Source organism: Odocoileus virginianus, chromosome 14 (assembly GCF_023699985.2).
Source record: "Odocoileus virginianus isolate 20LAN1187 ecotype Illinois chromosome 14, Ovbor_1.2, whole genome shotgun sequence".
NCBI classification, from domain to species: Eukaryota; Metazoa; Chordata; class Mammalia; order Artiodactyla; family Cervidae; genus Odocoileus; species Odocoileus virginianus.
In genome coordinates, this window is record NC_069687.1 from 9411680 (window position 1) to 9432581 (window position 20902).

At 42.0% G+C, this 20902-nt stretch overlaps 1 protein-coding gene across 8 annotated transcripts in view; it reads right to left on the bottom strand.

Moving 5' to 3' along the window:
• CTNND2 (catenin delta 2) overlaps window positions 1–20902 on the bottom strand; it is a 1048486-nt gene that overhangs the window by 265361 nt on the left and 762223 nt on the right. For all 8 annotated transcript variants that reach the window (XM_070476489.1, XM_070476490.1, XM_070476493.1 and 5 more), the window contains one exon: window positions 8913–9045. In XM_070476489.1, coding sequence (XP_070332590.1) covers window positions 8913–9045 — 133 coding nt within the window. The remainder of the gene's footprint in view (window positions 1–8912; window positions 9046–20902) is intronic.

Here is a 20902-nt window from a genome sequence, read left to right on the forward strand (position 1 = left end):
CTTGAGTCAGGAAGAGCCCCTGGAGAAGGAAATGGCAACTCATCCTAGTATTCTTGCTTGAAAAATTCCATGGACAGAGGAGCCTGACAGAGCTACTGTTCATAGGGTCGCAAAGAGCCAGACACGACTTTGCAACTGAGCATGCGTGCCCCAAATAAAACAGGTTCTTAGAGAGTTTGGCTTGTTAAAGTCACTGCCTTTCTCCATTTTCTTTACGCAGACCTCATGGTCACTTGTCTCCAGCTGTTTCCACGTCCTCAAGCTCCCTCACCTGCCTCTCGGCTCCTGGTCACCTCTCCCCAGTGTTGTCCTGGAAGGGCGTGAGCCAGCTGCCTGGCCACCCCTCCTGTGGTCCAAGAGCCTCTCATGTCTAAGTCTGCCTCCTTTACGTTAGAGTCTTCCAAACACTCCCATGGCCTCTCAGAACCCACCCACACACACTTCCCTCAGATCCAATGGCCATTTGTTTTTTTTTTTCCTACTTTCTCAATCACTTTGAGATCACCACAAGGGGCTACCTAGAAGGTTACCTGCCTTCTTTTCCTGGCTTCTTCTCAGAAGGTCACCTTTTGTATGGTTTCTGGGACAATCCCGCCCACTTCATTGATCCACTGACCATCTCTTTTTATGTTTCTCATGTTTTGTTTTTTTTTCACCAGTTCCCCTCTCCTTTGACCATTTCATAGGTTCCAAATCTCCCTAAGTCTCCTTTCTTGAAATGTACTACTTCCCAAAATACCTTGCTAAAAAGCAGGCCCCAGACTTCTCTTCTCTGAAAGTAAGGCCTTTGACATGCAAAGTCTACATGACCCGACTCCAGACACTCACCCCCTGCTCTCGTCTCCTTCCCTCCTCCACTGTTTTCCAAGGTTCCAGCCACAGTCCTTGTTAAGTCAGGGTCATGGGTTGAGTTTTGCCCTCCCAAAGATACACTGGAACCCTAAGCCCAGGGACCTTTGAAAGTGAGCTCATTTAAGAACAGGATCTTGATGGATGTAATCAACTTTACAGCAAGATGAGATGGTTGGATGGCATCACCTACTCAATGGACAAGAGTTTGAGCAAACTCCTGGAGATAGTGAAGGACAGGGAAGCCTGGCGTGCTGCGGGCCATGAGGCCACAAAACGCTGGATAAGACTCAGCGACTGAACAACAAACAACTAGGATGTGCCCTAATCCAACATGACTGGTGTCCCTACAAGAGGAGAAGAGACACAGACAGAGACACAGAGAAAGGGAAAGGCCACGTGATGTCAGAGGCATAAATGACAGTAATGCATCAAAACACCAGGATTAAGGGCCAATGCCCGAAGCCAGGCAGAGACAAGCAGGCACTCATTCCACCAAAACTGCCGAGGGAGCCTGGCCCTGCTCATACCTTGACCATTGGACTTCTAGCTCCAGAAGTGTAGAGATTCAAGCTCTGTTGTTTCAGGTTCTCCAGTGTGTGGTACTTTGCTCTAGCAGCCAACCCTAGGGGACCAACACACTCCTGGAGCACACGTGGTCCAGCCTGCCCAGGTCTGCTGTGTGCGCAGGGTGTGGCGGGATATTTCTCCTCAGAGACTAACTCTGTGGTTTTCTCTCATTGCTCTGGCCTCTGCTCAAACACTGCTCCTCAGAGATGACTTTCCTGCCCATCTTACATGCAACAGCAGTTCATTCCTAATCTCTTCCCACCCCACCATCCTCTACCCTCATTTCCTGTTGTTTTATTCATGGCAGCTCCACCATCTGACAAATGATAGATCTATGTCTTTGTTTCTTGTCGCTTCCTCCTTACCCATCTGGATCTAGTTTGTTCACTACTATATCCCCAGGGCTAAGAACAGAGCCTGGAACTTCAGACCTGATCGGTGAATACCTGTTGAATGGACATACTCGTGGATTCCACTTTCTCGTAATATCAGTGATTCAGCATTTGGACCTGTTTGTGTGTTCTTTTAGCTGGCACGTTCAAAGGGTTCTTTGATTCTAACTTCCCAAAGGCAGTATTTATTTTTGGCTTCAACCATGGCTCCACACAGGGTCACACACAACACAGACTTTTGACGTGTGCTAGAGCCCATAACGGATTTCAGCATGTGAATTGCCAACACTATAAGTAACGCAGACAGACACTCTGTCTATAACATGATGAGATGGTCAGGAGGAGATGTCCTGAATGTGTGTTTTACATGTACACCAGCAAAAACCTACAGGTCTCAACCCACTGACTCTGGCTGGCAGTGTATGTGCATTCTCTCCACAGTGATGCAAATTCACTTTACAGTCTGGGAGACTAAGGCTCAGAGAGGTAAGGGAACTTGCCCAAAACCACAGAGCTGGAATGCAGGAGCGTAGCCAGGATTGAAAGGCAGGCTCCAGGGCCCATGCTGTCAGCTCAATGGGATGCTGTCTACTGACATCTAGAAACGAACAGAGGCTCTTTCTCAAAAACTGTGGAACCATTTATGATAATGGAAAGAGAAGAAATGATTCAAAAGTAATCACCTGAAGAGATGGATGGCACCTTCTCTTGAACTTTGTGAGGTGGAAAGAAGCAAGAATAAAATAGAAATTATGAAGCACTTTAAGTGTAGTAGACAGGAACAAGTCTGAATTTTTTTTTTTTAACACATGAAAGGTTGTCAGTCAGTCTGAGTAAAATAAAATGTATGGGAGAGGGGGACAGTTGCATATTTTAAAACTCAATTTCTATGTTCTAGAACTCAATTTCTGTGTTCTAGTTAATATTACTAAAGAAAATAATGATGTTGGGAAAAATGAGTGTAAATGATACAAATATATTGAAACTTTATGGACATGATCACACACACATACACACACAAACTCCAAAGGACTAATGTCCTTAAGTCTAATCTCTACTCTATCAAGTCTAAGTCAGTATGACTTATGCTATATTTTCTGGCAATTTCTAATTTAAATTCAGTGTACTCATCACTGTAGGAAGTAGGAATTTTTCTCTGACTCCACAAGACTGGATTTTAAGCCTTTTGTAAACACTCTCACAAGCTTTTCCATGGAGCTTATTAGCACATGGTATTATATTGCCCTGTTTACATGGTGCTCATCTATGTGGATTCATTAGAAGTATGATATGCATGTTATTAAAATTTGGTTCTACTACTAACTCCAAAACAAGCTGTCAATAAACTCTTCTTTCTGCTAGAACTGGAAATTCCATTTCATTAAAAACAAAGTATTTTATTAAGAGTGAGGAGGATGGTAACTGGATAGAGTTTTGCTGGGAGTTAATAAAACATTGAATAAAATCAATGCTGGTTTCCTAGAGAAATTGTTCTCATCTTCAATTTGCATACCTTGACTCTCGAAGATCTTCAAACACCTTGGTTACACATTTGTTGGCTGAAGACAATTTTTCATATACAAAGAGGCCTTTGGGACAAAATCTGAATTAAATCAGCGGTAGGCACCAGCCATTCATTCATTACAGAGACATGGATATAAGTCCTTCTCACATGGAACATCACATAACAAAGTCTGAGTTTTTAAAAAGGCACACTATTTAAGTGAATGGTCTTATGTTTAAGAAATACATTTTAAAATTATTTAAATGTTTAGATTTAATTGTATTTTAATTTAAAATTTCTTAAGTCTAATTTATTAATTTATAGTGAAATGAAGTATTCAGACATTTTTAAATAATCACCTCCTGTCACCTGAAAAATGTGCAAGTACCTTTTTATCTCTAGACAACAGACTGCTTTGAATTCCAGCATGTAGCACGCCCATACACACATGCCCCTGCCTTGTGTGCCTGTCTAGTGTGGACTCCTGCCTACTCTATCCGTGCATGAGACGAAATGGGGGGAAATACAGGAGGGAGGAACATAAATAAATCCAAATCATTACAACTCATGAGAGGTACTTGATGTTATCCTTAAATCAGTGGGTGTTCTAAATATTCTTAACTGATGAAGGTTCCCAAAAGAATGAAAAAAAGATTTTTAAAAAGATGTAAAATAATTATCAACATTTAAGCACCTCCCAAAAGATGCTTATCATATATACACACTATATACACACATGAGCAGATTTTCATGTCTTAAAAACTATCTACATTATCTAAAACTCAACTTATTATGAAATTTGCAACAATTTAGGAGACAGTGTGGATGGCAGACATAGTTCAAACATAACTGACAACCATCCACATCCATCACACCTCTTTCCCTTTAAAGCAGGACAATCTTCCTACAGATCAGTCACTCATCATCCATGGAAATGAGCTGCCCCAATATGGTGTGTTTGCTACAATGACTGGACCCTCTTCTTCCACTTTCTCTTTGCCCCACCCTATTTCATTCTTTTTAAAAAATATTTATGTGGCTGCACTGAATCTCAGTTGCAGCACGTGGGATCTAGTTTCCTGACCAGGGATAAAACCTAGGTCTTTTGCACTGGGAGCATGGGGTCTTGGCCACGGGACCACCAGGGAAGGCCTCCCTCTTTCATTTTTCCAACTGCTTCTCTTCTGATCTTTTCTCAGTCTAACTTTGAGCTCTTGTTTACATGATATCCTCCTATTCCAGTTTTAGGACACGTGCTGGTTTTCAAAGCATTTCCTAACTGAATGTCCCGGCCCAGGTCAGGGCACCCAGTGGATTGCAGACTCTCCCGCAGTCACTGGTGGCTCCTGAACTGACCACACCCATTCTCCTCCCCTCAGTTCCACCTCCTTGCTGTCAGGGAACAAGCAGTCTGCCTTAAACCCAAGTTCACTGGATCAGTAGGAAAAGTTAGGGACAGTGCTTCTGTCTGCTGATTTACGGGAGTGAATTCTCAACTTTATACCTAGGAGATCTGGCATCATCATGAACAAAGCTGAATTTCTTGGCTTCATTAAATGAAAACTGTACAAAGCACTGTAATAAGGAATGAGAAAGGCATGATTTATGACCCTCCACATACAGGAGATTTAATTCTGCCTTTTGCTCAATGGCCTATCCATTGTGCGGGCAAAGTCAATACCAATAATGAAATGTAGACTGAAGGGCTAAATCAATTCAATAAAATGCAATAGAAAGACCAGAGGACTGAGTAAATTTGGAAAGGCTGGTGCCTGCAAGATTAGTATTTGGACAACAGGTAATTACAAAAATCAATGCCTGTATATGAAAACATGTCAGGCAGCCATCCGTCATGAAGGGAGAACCACTACTAATGGTTTAGACTTGAATTAGGATGAGAGAACAAATTAGATGTGTGCAAAGTCCTGAGATGTGTACACACCTGAGTGTGTGTGTGTGTGTGTGTGTGCGCTCATGAGCATGCACTTGTACTCCCTGGGTGACTGAAGGAGAGATGAAGGGAAACTCCATGTGGCTCACTCTGCATTTTACTTAGGCCTCCTGCATTTGCCCAGCATCTCTGGCTCATTTTTACTAACTCTGATCTCATTTTGTCAGGCTGTATGCTACATCACCCTTTCCTTCCTTGTCCTCACAGTCTCCCAGGTACCCCAGGCACCATTATCACGAGGTCCTGGCCATGTCTGCAGTCTTTAGGAGGTGGAGCAGAGGAATAAATTCCACCTGAGCCACAGCTCTAAGAACCAGGTGTCAGGAGAATCTCCGGGCAGTAAGAAGTGATACAGGCAACCTCAAGGGCACCTACAGCAAAATTAAAAACTGATCACAGGTACATACAACCTACAGATACATGTGCTGCACGCTTAGTCATGTCCTACTCTTTGCGACTATGGACTGTAGCCCTCCAGGCTCCTTTGTCCACGGACTCTTCCAGGCAAGAATACTAGGGTGGTTTGCATGCCCTCCTCCAGGGGATTTTCCCAACCCAGGGATTAAACCCCCATCTCTTGTGTCTCTTGCATGGCAGACAGATTCTTCACCATCACACCATCTGAAAAGCTCAGATATATATACATATGTAAGATAAAACAGTATCTTAAGTGTCTAACTGTGCTCCTGGCCAAAGATGTATATGAATGAATGAATACATCACCACTTAGCAGTCTGAATCCATTAAATCGTTTAGTCCCTATAAGGACTCTACAGGGGAGGGATCAGCATCTCTGTTTTAAAGATAAGAAAGGAGGCTTGAGTGGACAGTTCTGTTCAAGGAGACACAGTTGGTGAGCAGGGAAGTGATTTTGGATGATGTATCTTTCTGACACTGGTGAGTGTGCTGGTCAACCCCTCCTCACACCACTGTTTTGTCTCCCACAGAACCCAGGGATGCTTCTGATGTGACCACACACAAGTCCATGTTGGGTACCACTGCTATGGAGACGTTTCAAGGCTGGTCATGGTTCACATAGACAGAGGTAATGACTTTGAACTTGCCCAGGTAACGGCGTCTGCATGGACCACATGATGGCCTTGTTTGATGTTTGGCCTCTGACATTTCTGTCCCTTCTGCTTGCATCTGAGCAAGCTGATGACAAAGCTCTGATGCCTCCTCCTTTGGTACCAGTAGGAAGTTCAAACCATAGACATCCTGTCCCCAGGTTAAGAACCCCATCCCAGGGCAGGCCATATCTACCACCTAATCCCCTAGCCATCCTTTCCTGAGCTCTCCAGTCAAGCTCAGCCCCGTGTGGAAGCCGCTATGCTCAGCTACATAAGCCTCATTATGTGAGTAACTGGCCTTTTCATACCCTCATGGGGTGTGTGCACTGTCCTCAGTCTTGACATCAGAACCAAATTTGGGGACGAGTCCGTCCTGCTGCTGTGGTTGCCACAATATCTGTGAATCCACTTTACGCCCATCAAGGGATGAGATTCTTTCATGGCCTCTAGAGAAACCCTCACAGTTATAATCTTCGCAAAATGATGGCATGTGATCACTCAATTGGAAATCTCTCCATTTTAAATGGTTATTTTGTTTTCTACTAAAGGCAGAGAATGACTAGGAGAACTGCCACTTGGGACAGGAGCCACATAATTTAATTTATCCTTAGATCATTTTAATAGTATTTTTTGACATTTAAAATCTATCTTAGATGAATAATAATTTATTTTATCTCAGCTTTGGCACTACTGATATTTGGTACTGGATAATTCTTTGTCCAGGCTGCCCTTCCATTACAGAATGTTTTGCAGCATCCTTTGTAACTGAACAGAACCATATGGTGCCTGTTGGGGACAGATCCTCCATTTTTTTCCACTTGCTTTTTTGTAGAGAAACTTTAGCCAAAGAATAAATTTAATCAGAGAAGTGAGAAAATGCAGAAAGGAAAACAGCCAAGTGAGACAAAATAATAATAGTTTAGCCACTTAACATAGTCAAGGACCTTTAGTTCCTCCTTAAGAGCTATACATAATATTCTGAGTCACATCCTCTGAGCTGTTTTGCATATACTAAAACCCCAGGCAGGTGGAAGGAGTTGACTATATGACGACCAGACTGTAGCCATGACACAAGTTGCTCCATCTTACACAAGTCCAGGAACTGACCTCAAGGAAACAGGAACAAACCGACCCTGGAACTGAAGACGACTGTACTTAAAATAATCAAGATGATGCTGATCAGATCACTGCATGACCGATGTCACGATGACTGTCAGAGCGGACTGTGCTGTTTCTGCACGTAACCCCCTCTCCCCAACCTGTGACCCTGGAAATCCCCCTTTAAAGCTCTTGCTTCCTGGTCAGCAGTTGGGAGTTGGTTTTTGGACATGAGTCCACCTTCTCCCAGGTTGCCAGTCTCCTGAATAAAGCAACCTTTTCTTTGCTGCCAACACTTGTCTCTCGAGTACTGACTTTTCAGAGGTGAGCAGCCCAGCCTGAGTTGAGTAACACCTGACTGCCACCCACTAAATGCTAATGGCACATCACAAATTTTTTTCATTTTTGACAACCAAAGATGGTTCCAGATGTTGTGATGTGTCCCGTAGGAAGCAAAATTACACCTGGTTGAGAATCACTGCCTTATATTCATTCCACAAAGAAATAGGATTTTTCTGATATGAAAAAGCATGGGTCAAGCCCTTTGCAGTCCCGGAAGAGAAACAGGAAAAGAAAAGATGAAAAGCTGCTAGTCCATACACATCCCAGGGCAAGCAAGCACAATCTATAATAAATTACAATTATGTCTTCAAACCTCCGCTTTCCACCCTTAAACTGATTTAGACTCATCTTCCAAATTCCTTACATGCTACGGAGATGACTCTGAACAGTTTAAAAAATCTTTTTTAAAAATTTGATTACTCAGCTGCTCATATGCAAATATTTGTCCCTTGTCTAAAAAAAAAATCAGAGTTGGCTGTCCTGACCACTGTGATTTTCCAGAAATATCACATACCACAATTTGTGTACTTTGAAGTATTCCAAAAATTTTGAGCATGTTAACAATTGTTTACATGATGAACACAGAGAACAGATTCTTTAATGGAACACATATATCTGTATTATATCTACCAGTACATTTGTAAATGGTTCAGAAAGTTTGGTTATAACACAAAGCTGGTTTATTGCCTAAAATTTCCCTCTTATCAAGGAATTTTCCAGGAAGACAGATGATACCATAAACTGATGTTAGCAATCTTGATGTAATTTGAGGAGACCATGAAGATGCTTTGTACTTCTTTAGAATTTAGGAGCAGAGATGACTCCAGAGACGGGTTTGGGAAGAAAAATGCAAATTACATCAAAAGTATAGCATTTGATACTCTCACCTCTGTGGATATTAGTGTATACCCCTGGTCCTCTATTCCTTCAGTATTCAAATATTAAAAAAGAAGAATGTATATATAGGCATGCCAAACACTTAGATGCAAAGTGCTATGTTTCAGTCATAAGTATGGATCTAAGTTTTGATAGCATAACTTAAAGTTTTGAATTTTTTTCCCCATTCAACAGTACTCTGAACACCTAAGTGATGATGAATCCAACACCAGTCATTCATGATTCCAAGTAGTGCTTACCTCGGCTTTAATTTTGTTGTCTCCAAAACAGAGGTGCTGTAAATAGGCTGCAGCATTAGACTGGACTGAAGGAAACTGATGTTGCAACATCTGTATCACCTCAGGTAGCTCCGGGTCTCTCCATCCAAATTCTCTGAAAAAAAGGAAAGCAGGAGAACATGAGAGAAATCCTGCAACTGGTAGCCTGTAGTCAACTCATTTGTGTAACACCTATGAGAGTTTACATGCGAATATTTCACAACTGATTGCCCTGGTTTTCTTACACATGTTGTTGCTGAGTTGCTAAGTTGTGTCCAACTATTTGGAATCCCCCTCCCCCAGGTCTGCAGCACGCCAGGCTCTTCTCTCCTCCACTGTCTCCCAGAGTTTGCTCACATTCATGTCCACAGAGTCAGTGATACTACCTAACCATCTCATCCTCTTATATTTCTTACACATGCACTGACTTCAAAAAGGATTTGAAAAGATTTCCCTGAGCAAATGGTTTGTAAGTGTATATATATGTACATACACATCTGGCGCTTCCTAGGTGGTACAACGGTAAAGAATCTGCCCATCAATGCAGGAGATGAAAGAGACATAGGTTCGAGCCCTGGGTCAGGAAGATCCCCTGGAGTAGGAAATGGCAAACTACTCAAATATCCTTGCCTGGAAAATTCCATGGACAGAGGAGCCTAGCACGCTTCAGTCCATGGGGTTGTTAAAGAGTCTGACACAAACAACTAATTGCATGCACATATACTTATATAATCTTAAATGTATCACTGACATTACCATGTTTATGAAGACTTAAAAAGAAAGAACTTAAAATGGCACGATCTTATTAATATAGACATTTTTCATTTGAACTTCAGTAGATAATTTACAAGATCACATTTATTTCCCAAAATATTATTTCAACAGTCTTGTGCAGGTATAGCATTTAATTAAGTTATCAGATAAGAGAAAATATAACTGCATGAGTCCAATCTAAAATGTCATGATACCAGTTATGCCATATTTGTTATATTTATGGTTAATATTGCTACTATCATAAGCTCTTCTTTTAAAAACATACAGATTCCCTAAACAATTTTCTGAGGATAAAAGTATAGTAACAAGAAGCTTTCATAAAAGGAAATTATTTACTTAAAATGTTCAGTTCTGTTCAGTTCAGTCGCTCAGCCGTGTCCGACTCTTTGCAACCCCATGAATCGCAGCATGCCAGGCCTCCCTGTCCATCACCAACTCCTGGAGTTTACTCAAACTCATGTCCATCGAGTCAGTGATGCCATCCAGCCATCTCATCCTCTGTCGTCCCCTTCTCCTCCTGCCCCCAATCCCTCCCAGCATCAGGGACTTTTCCAAAGAGTCCAACTCTTCGCATGAGGTGGCCAAAGTATTGGAGTTTCAGCTTCAGCATTTAAAATGTTAGGTTTATTAAACAAATTTTATGCATGGTACATTCTTTTTCTATATCTCTTGTTTACATCTGAGCTACTCCAAGAAGCTAGTTGTTTATTTAATTTTAAGAAACATGCCCCAGATACTTAAATCCACTATAAAACACAAGGGTGACTGTACCATTATGCATATGAATACTCTTTCATGAAATTTATCTACTTAGCCAGTTAGAGCAGCGATCCCCAACATTTCTGGCACCAGGGATTGGTTTCATGAAAGACAATTTTTCCATGGATTGGGGTGGGGGTGGGTGGATTCAGATGATTTAAGCATATTACATTTATTGTGCACTTTATTTGTATTATTACATCAGTTTCAACTCAGATCATCAGACATTAGATCCTGGAGGTTGGGGACCCTTGAGTTAGAACATGACACCGACATGGTTGGATGTAAGGATTCCATTTCTGAAGCAGTGAATCAATTTTTTACAGAGAAATAAAAAAGCAACCCATAAGGCCACAGATGAAAACCTGACCCCATGAACCACAAAAGGCTACTATTTATCTGAAGGATAGGCCAGAAGAGACTTGAGACATCTGGCAGTACCCACTCGACTCCCAGAAAACAACTCAAAAGCATACATCCTATAGATGCCAGGTCAGTGCTGTCATTTCAGAAGAGGAGGCATGAAAAATGGGACAGAAATGGAGCAGACAAAGGTTAAAAGTTTCCTTGTAGATTCTAACCTGTTCTCTTTATCTTTTCTTTATCAGGTCTGGTAGAGGTTGTCAAGTAAATCTTGAAGCATGTTGGTGCTTCCTTACTGCTATCGAAGACAATATGGAATAGGATTCCTTTCGAATTGGCTCAGTTCTTATAGGACTGGTTGGTGTGAGATCGCGAAAGAACTGAGCCAACCGGAAAGATAAGGCATTCAACTTAATGTGCATTAAGTATCTAAAAATTTACATAAAATCTTAGGCAGACACACATTTTCAAAAGTGTGTACAGGACAGGAGCACCTTTGCTACAAAACATACTCAAATGGTTGCTGATGATGGACCAACTATTGGATCTTCTTAGGCTAGGCGATCACAGTAAAGAAACAATTATGGATGAAAACACAGGAAGCTTGTTTTTCTTTTTCATTGAATTTTCTTTCACTGCATGATTCTAAACCACCTCAACGTGCAACATCCAGATAGCACAGTCTTTTTTCTTATAATAGCAGCCTTTTAAAATTATATCCTTTGTTCAAGTTAAATCAAAATCTACAGAACACCTATAAATTAAAATTAGAAATGTCATGTGAATACACTGTATGACTAATAAGAATTCAGGTAAGCCCATGCTATTGGAAAATGATTAGTAAATGATTCATTTCAGTCTATTTTACTAACCGGATGAGAATTGCTCTATTAGGCTTCTATGGCATAGATGAGGAAGTCTTTGAACAAGAGCTCAGGAGGAACAGTCTTAGGGCACTTGGCTTGCTTGTGTCAATGCATACACACACAGATGCATACCAGACTACATACATACACACGGAGCCCAGAATCAACAGAAGAAGGACAATTTCAAGAGTTATACAAGCCTCTTTTTCTGGAATGGTTTTGTTTCACTTAAAAGAGATTCTACTCAGATTTTGTGTTTCTCATGGAGATGTACTCTAGGGAAGAGCTGGACAAAATAAAATGTCTGTCTTATTTGGGACCAGAATTCAGTACAAGGCATGGATTCTTTATACAAGGTCTTTTTTTTTTTTTCAACTGAAGTATAGTTTATTTACAGTGTTTTGTTATTTTCAAGTGTACAGCAAAGTGATATATAATATATATATTCTTTTTCAGATTCTTTTCACTTATAGGTTATTACAAAATACTGAATATAGTTCCCTGTGCTATACTTGTTCCTTGCTGGTTGTCCCTCACGTGAGATTTTAATCCTTATGGACAAGCAATGCTCATAAGACAAAAGAGTTCTGGTAAAAACAAAATCAGCAAAAGAACAGCAGGAGGAAAGACACGGGGTCATAGAAAGCTGACAGATTCAGGGAAGGTGTGCATTCAGTCAGGATGGCTGTGAGACAGGAGGCTGCAGGAAGGGGGTTACCCAGGAACGGGGTGGTGGAAATGCAGCTGGAAAGCAAGATTAGTGTGAGATCGTGAAGAGCTTTGCACTTCAGTACAAAACACCTGGGCCTGGTCTGTGGCCGGTATTGTGACAAAGAAATCTAAGGAAATCTGGGTATGTTCAGGCTTATAGAACAGACATCGTAAGTAACACTGTGAGTATGGACTAAAAGTCAGTGCCAAGGTTCCCTGTTTACATCGTGTCATGCTTTAATCCTGAACTAGCCTTATGCAGTTTCCTTTCATTTCATGGAGGAGGAAGTTAATAGACTTAGAGATGTTCATAAACTTAAGAGGTGGAGCAGAAATAAAACTCTGGCCATCTGCTTTCAAATAGATATAATCATATAACAATGATGCCTACTGTAATTGCTGTCTTGAAATAAAGTCCAAAAGCCTAAAAAATAAATACATTTAAAACTGTGTCCCCAGGGGACATATGACAAGGTCAGAAGACAATTTAGGTTGTTACAACTGGAAGGTGCTATTGATATCCAGGGAGCAGACCCGAGAAATCCTGCTCAACATCCTATACTGCAGAGACAATTCCCTACGACAAAGAGTTATCTGCCCCCAAATATCACTGGAGCCAAGATCGAGATACCCTGGTCTAAACATGTTCTGTTGTTTGATCATTTTTTTAAAATTTATTGTAGTATAGCTGCTTTATGATGTTATGTTAGTATCTGCTACACAGCAAAGTCAATCAGCCATATGTATATACATTATCTCCTCTTCTTTGGATTTCCTTCCCATTTAGGTTACCACAGAACACTGAACAAGTTCCCTGGGCTATACAGTAGGTTGTCACTAGTTATCTTTTCAGTTATGAAAAGGAATGAAATTGTGCCATTTGCAGAGACATGGATGGACCTTAGAGACTGTCATGTAGAATGAAATAAGTCAGAAAGAGAAAAATAAATATCATATATTAACACATATATTTGAATTCTAGAAAAATGATACAGATGAACCATTTGAAAAGTAGAAATATTTGATCATTTTTTGTGGAGCATGTTATAAACCTCTTATTTCTTGATTACTGCAGTAGAAGAGGCATAGGATTTGGCATCCAAATAATTAGGAAAGAGTTCAGAACTTGAACATCTGGCTTTCTTCCCTCTAGATTACAAATATATATAAGAGAGTCCCTCGGTGCTTGCTGGTATTGGTTTCCATGGATCAAATATAGGGAATAATGCCATCTATTTCACAGAACTTCTTTTTAAAAGACAGCATAAAATAGGAAAGTGAAAGTGCTGGGCAAACTATTAAAAGCTAGATGTGTGTGTGCGTGCTAAGTCGCTTCAGTCATGTTTGACTCTGCGTGACCCTGTGGATTGTAGCCCACCAGGCTCCTCTGTCCATGGGGATTCTCCAGGCAAAAACACTGGAGTGGGTTGCCATGCCCTCCTCCAGGGGATCTTCCTGACCCAGGGATGGAACCCACATCTCTTAAGTCTCCTGCATTGGCAGGAGGGTTCTTTTACCACTAGTGCCACTGGGAAGCCCCAAAAGCTAGGTATATGCTACTAATTGTTACTCTAAGACTTACAAGTGATACACACACACACACACACACACACACACACACACATATATATATATTGAAAATCTATGTAATACCACTTACTTTTTTTAAAAATAAACTTTTACTGTTGTACATTATACTTATCAGAAGGAATCTAAGTGTAACAAGAGACACTGCTTTAGCCTGCAGTAAAAACTGTCCATTAAAACGTGCCGTTTTGAAACCATTTTTCCACCTAACCCCTTCAGAGGCAGAGTCTTAGCTCAAGAAAAGTTCTTTGTATGAAGAGTTGGTTCAAACCCTGCTCCATTATGAATTCTTCTTTTCTCTGTGTCTTGCTTGCTGCTGATCCACCACTGGCTGGCATAAGTATCCACGGAGTTCATCTGTTACAGTGAGATAATAATTCCTACCTTAGAGTATTGTGGGATGATTAGAATTAATATATATGAACCCCTTAGAGCAATGTCTGGCACAGTGTGGGCCCTCCAGAAATGTCAGGGATTACATATAACTAGACAAAGAAAAGAAGAATAGGAAATAAGAACCATCTATAGTTTTCTACAGAAGCCCAGCTCGTATCTCTCATTCGTTACTGGGCTTTCCTTTAGAAATATTTATGGAACTGGAGAATATGTAAATGTAACCTTTTCTCCATTAAAACTTGTCACACAGACCAACAATATTGTGACTCGGTCCTCACTCTTACAAGGACTCTGAGCTGTTAAAATTACAAGGCACTTAGCACACAGCTAAGTAGCAAACAGTCTGAAGTTTGTTACCACGTTAGGCTGGTGCCGAAACCAACGAGTTGATGTTCTGTCACAACATTTTTATCAAGTTTACTTCCGTGTTGAAAAGAGCCCCAGGACAATCAAGAGTCTTTGGGAATTCACACTGAGATTTTCAGCAAAGCTTTATGTCAGAGGGACAGAGTTCAGTTTGATTGCAAGGTCAATAAACTCCATGGGAAGCTAGGCTATGGATATTATTTAAACCTATGAAAATCTCAACCATTTATAATCATCTGAACTCTAACTAAAAGTTTTAAAGACCATATTGGCTTTCCTTTACCATCCAGAGTCCATAAGGTGAGACATCTTGTTTTTTGACGTTGTCTTGTTGACAAGATAGAGTGAAGAGGCTGCAGGCCAGAGGTCACAAGAATAAGTTAGATGGAAATGTTCCTTTGTTTTGTTTTACAAAATGGAGGTATCTTCTCGATAAGAACTTATCCAATGATAAACACGCAGAACCACAAATATTTTAATTTTCATCCCTGAAGAGTGTGCCACCAAACAAAAAGCTGCTCTATACGGTTAGTCACTACAAAGCAGAGACATCCCTTTGCCAACAAAGGTCTGTGTAGTCAAAGCTATTATTTTTCCTATCGTCATATATGGAATTGAGTCAGACCATAAAGAAGGCTGAGCACTGAAGAATTGATGCTTTCAAAATGGGGTTCTGGAGAAGACTCTTGAGAGTCCCTTGGACAGCAAGGAGATCAGACCAGTCCGTCCTAAAGGAAATCAACACTGAATATTCACTGGAAGGACTGATGCTGAAGCTGATGCTCTAACACTTTGGCCACTTGATGCAAACAGCTGGTTCACTGGAAAAGACCCTGAGGCTGGGAAAGACTGAAGGTAAAAGGAGAAGGGATCAGCAAAAGATGAGATAGATAGTATCACAGACTCAATGGACATGAATTTGAGCAAACTCTGGGAGATAGCGGAGGACAGAAAAGTCTGGCATGCTGCAGTCCATGGGGTCAGCTTATTTCAGTAGGCCAGTAGCCATCACCTCCTGCCATATTCCTACAAGCTTCCTGGCTGCCTGCCTAACTTTGGAATTTACTCTTCCAGCCAACTCTAGAGGCCATGGGGGATGCACAGTGAACATGGCAAAACTTCCTGTCCTCAGAGAACCTCCTCATAGTAACTGGGAATTAATTACCGAAAGCAAAAATATATTATTTGCCAGATAGTGACAAGTGTACACTGGGTTGATCAATATTCCTCCAAAATTCATGTCCACTTGGAACCTCAGAATGTAACCTTATTTGAAATAGGGTCTTTGCAGATGTAATAAAGGGTCAAGATGAGATCTCACTGGATAAAGATGGGCCCTAAATCCAATGACAGTGTCCTTACAAGAGACAGAAAAGGACATGAAAAGACAGAGGGAGGAAAGTGATGTGAAGATGGAGACAGAGACTGTAGGGATGTGGCTACAAGTGAAGGAAAGACAAGGATGGCCAGAAGGAGAAGGGAAGCCAACCTTGGTTTCTCCTTCAGAACCTCTAGAAGGAACCAACCCTGCCAACACCTTGATTTCGGACTTCCGATCTCCAGAACTCTAAAAGCATAACTGCTGCTGTTTTAAGCCACCGAGTTTGTAGCACTTTGTTACATTAGCCACAGGAAACTAACACAAGTGTGATGGGAAAGATGAAGTCAAGCAGATGTAGGTAAAACGTGGGTGTGTGCACTCGTGGGTGTGTGTGGGTGGAGGGGGTCATTACTGCCAGCACAGAGGCTATGGAAGACCTCCTTGAGAAGGTGATCTGGGGCAGAGGCCTACACATAGTGCTGGGTTGAAGGAATGTTCCAGAAAGGGTGAACGGTGTCAAGACCCTGAGGCAGGTGCTTGCTCAGCATGTCAGAGATGAGAAGGCCAGCGTATGAACTGGAGAGTGTCCTGGAGACCGTGATGGGACAGGCAGTGGGGCCCAGATCATAAGCTTTTGTCAGCCTCAGCAGGCCGCTGGCTTTTGCTCCAACTGATTCAGGAGCCATCCCAAAGTCATGATCTGGTTCATATTTTTAGAGGATCACTTTGTCAGTGCTTGCATGAATGTATACATCTGTCAAAGCTCATAAACAGCAGGTCTGATCTTATATTGGGTTGGGCAAACAATTCCTTTGGGTTTTTCCATAAGCTGGTATGAAAAACCCGACCAAACCTTTTGACCAACCCAATATCTTGCTAAAACTGGGCTTACAAAGGGGATCCCTCTGCTTGTGGTGTTGAGAACAGACTCTGGGTGGGCAGGATGGAGGCAGGGACTTCTGCAGGGATCCTGGCAGGGATGATGGTGGCTCAGCAGAGGGTGCTGAGAAGTGGAGGAGTCTGGATGCATCCTGAAGGCAGAGCCTGCAGTGGTCCCTGGTGGGCTGCGTGTGACGAGTGACAGAAAGAGACGCCCAGTGGATCCCTCCTATAAGCCCCGTCTTCCCCTACCCACTGGTCCACATGAACAGGTGACCCCTGCTGCCTTGTATCTCAGGCCCAGTCTGGAAAAAACATGGGGGACAGGAGTTTATTATTTCAGAATAAGGAGTTTCAACTGCCAAACTTTCCACTAAGCTGAAACAGAGAGAGACAAACAGTAAAATAACGAGAAAATTGGTTACTTCTGAACCATTATGGGTACTAGGTGCCTTGAGATGCCAGAGATGCTCAGAGGGCTCAAATAAAACCTTGGACACACCAGGACCCAGTGACCCCACAGAGGCTGTGCCAGACCTGACTGTGAGTGCTTGAGTATCTCCTGCGGAGGCACAGGGCAGCAGGTGCCTTCTGCAGGGGCAGGGTCTCTGGGTGCAGCAGACCTAGGTCACACAGCGTGTGACATAAGCCCTCTTGGAGGAGGTTGCCATTAACCCCACCATAGAGCCACCAAGCAGATGACCCACAAACTGCAATACCCAATAAATTCTCCCACTGTTAAGAAAGTTCTAGAACCCACAACAGATTTTCCAACCTGGGGATCTGGCAAAGGGACTGAGAAACCCCAGGAAATTTGACTTTGGAGACTAGTGAGATTTGATTCCAGAACTTACACAGGACTGGGGAAACAGACTCTTGCAGGGCACAAACAAAGCCTTGTGCGTACCGGGACCCAGGAGAAAGGTGCAGTGACTTCACAAGAGACTGACCCAGAATTAACTGTGAGTGTCCAGGACTCTCCAGTGGAGGTGTGGGTCAACAATGGCCTGCTCCAGGGTCAGGGTCACTGAATACAACAGTGCATGCACAAGACCTTTAGAAGGAGGTCACCTTTATCTTCATTACCTTCACCATAGTTTGGTTTCAGGTCAAACAACAGGGAGAGGAGGCAGCCCCACACATCAGTAGAAAATTGGATTAAAGATTTACTGAGCATGGCCCTGCCCATCACAACACCACCCATTTTCCCCCTCAGTCAGTCTTTCCCATCAGGAAGCTTCCATAAGCCTCTTAACAGAGGGGTGACAGAATGAAAATCACAAACACAAAAAACTAACCAAATTGATCACATGGACCACATCCTTGTCTAACTCAATGAAACTGTGAGACATGCTGTGTGGGACCACCCAAGACAGACAGGTCATGGTGGAGAGTTCTGACAAAATGTGGTCCACTGGAGAAGGCAATGGCAAACCACATCAATATTCTTGCCTTGAAAACCCCATGAACAGTATGAAAAGGCAAAAAGATATGACACTGAAAGATGAACTCCCCAGGTTGGTAGGTGCCCAATATGCTACTGGAGAAGAGTGGAAAGTAAACAACAGAAAGAATGGAGATGGAGTCAAAGTGAAAACAGTGCCCAGTTGTGGATGTGACTGGTGATGGAAGTAAAATCTGATGCTGTAAAGAACAATATTGCATAGGAACCTGAAATGTTAGGTCCATGAATCAAGGCAAATTGGAAGCGGTCAAAACAGGAGAAGGCAAGAGTGAATATTGACATTTTAGGAATCAGTGAACTAAAATGGACTGGAATGAGTGAATTTAATTCAGATGATTATATCTACTACTATGGGCAGGAATAGTTTGAAGAAATGGAGTAGTCCTTGTAGTCAATGCACAGTTCAGTTCAGTTCAGTCACTCAGTCGTGTCTGACTCTTTGTGACCCCATGAATTGCAGCACGCCAGGCCTCCCTGTCCATCACCAACTCCCGGAGTTTATTCAAACTCATGTCCATTGAGTCGGTGATGCCATCCAGCTATCTCATCCTCTGTCATCCCCTTCTCCTCTTGCTACCAATCCCTCCCAGCATCAGGGTCTTTTCAAATGAGTCAACTCTTCACATGAGGTGGCCAAAGTATTGGAGTTTCAGCCTCAGCATCAGTCCTTCCAATGAACACCCAGGACTGATCTCCTTTAGGATGGACTGCTTGGATCTCCTTGCAGTCCAAGGGACTCTCAAGAGTCTTCTCCAATATGCAGTACTTGGGTGCAATCTCAAAAATGACAGAATGATCTCTGTTTGTTTTCAAGGCAAACCACTGAATATCACAGTGATCCAGGTTTATGCTCCAACCACTAATGCTAAAGACGCTGAAGTTGAATGGTTCTATGAAGACCTATAAGACCTTTTAGAACTAACACCCAAAAAAGATGTCCTTTTCATTATATGTGTTGGAAGGCAAAAGTAGAAAGTCAAGAAACACCTGGACTAACAGGCCAATTTGGCCTTGGAGTACAGAATGAAGCAAGGTAAAGGCTAACAGAGTTTTGCCAAAAGAATGCACTGGTCATAGCAAACACCCTCTTCCAACAACACAAGAGATGATTCTACATATGGACATAACCAGATGGTCAATAGCAAAATCAGATTGATTATATTCTTTGCAACCAAAGATGGAGAAGCTCTTTATAGTTAGTAAAAACAAGTCTGGGAGCTGACTGTGGTTCAGATCATGAACTCCTTATTGCAAAATTCAGACTCAAGTTGAAGAAAGTAGGGAAAACCACTAGAACATTCAGGTATGACCTAAACCAAATCTCTTATGATTATACAGTGGAAGTGAGAAATAGATTTAAGGGATTAGATCTGGTAGACAGAGTACCTGAAGAACTATGGACAGAGGTTCGTGACATTGTGTAGGAGGCAGGGATCAAGACCATCCTCAAGAAAAAGAAATGCAAAAAGGCAAAACGGTTGTCTTAGGAGGGCTTACAAATAGCTGTGAAAAGAGGCCTAAAAAGCAAAGGAGAAAAGGAAAGATATTCCCATCTGAACGAAGAGTTCCAAAGAATAGCAAGGAAAGATAAGAAAGCCTCCCACAGTGATCAGTGCAAAGAAATAGAGGAAAACAATAGAATGGGAAAGAACAGAGATCTCTTCAAGAAAATCAGAGATACCAAGCGAATATTTCATGCAAAGATGGGCACAATAAAGGACACAAATGGTATGGACCTAACACAAGCAGAAAATATTAAGAAGAGATGGCAAGAACACACAAGAATTATGCTAAAAAGATCTTCATGACCCAGATAACCATGAAGGTGTGATCATTCACCTAGGCCAGACATCCTGGAATGCAAAGTCAAGTGGGCCTTAGGAAGCATCACTATGACCAAAGCTAGTGGAGGTCATGGAATTCCAGTGGAGCTATTTCAAATCCTAAAAGATGATGCTGTGAAAGTGCTGCACTCAATATGCCAGCAAATTTGGAAAACTCATCAGTGGTCACAGGACTGGAAAAGGTCAGTTTTCATTCCAATCCCAAAGAAAGGCAATGCCAAAGAATGCTCAAACTACCACAGAATTGCACTCATCTCACACACTAGCAAAGTAATGCTCAAAATTTTCCAAGCCAGGCTTCAGCAGTACCTGAACTGTGAACTTCCAGATGTTCAAGCTGGATTTAGAAAAGGCAGAGGAACCAGAGATCAAATTGCCAACATCCACTGGCTCATCGAAAAAGTCAAGAGAGTTCCAGAAAAACATCTACTTCTGCTTTATTGACAACACCAAAGCCTTAGACTGTGTGGATCATGACAAACTGTGGAAAATTCTGAAAGAGTTTGGTATACCAGGAATACCAGACCACCTGACCTGCCTCTTGAGAAGTCTGTAAGCAGGTCAGAAACAACAGCTCATACTAGACATGGAACAATAGACTGGTTCCAAATCAGGAAAGGAGTATGTCAAGGCTGTATATT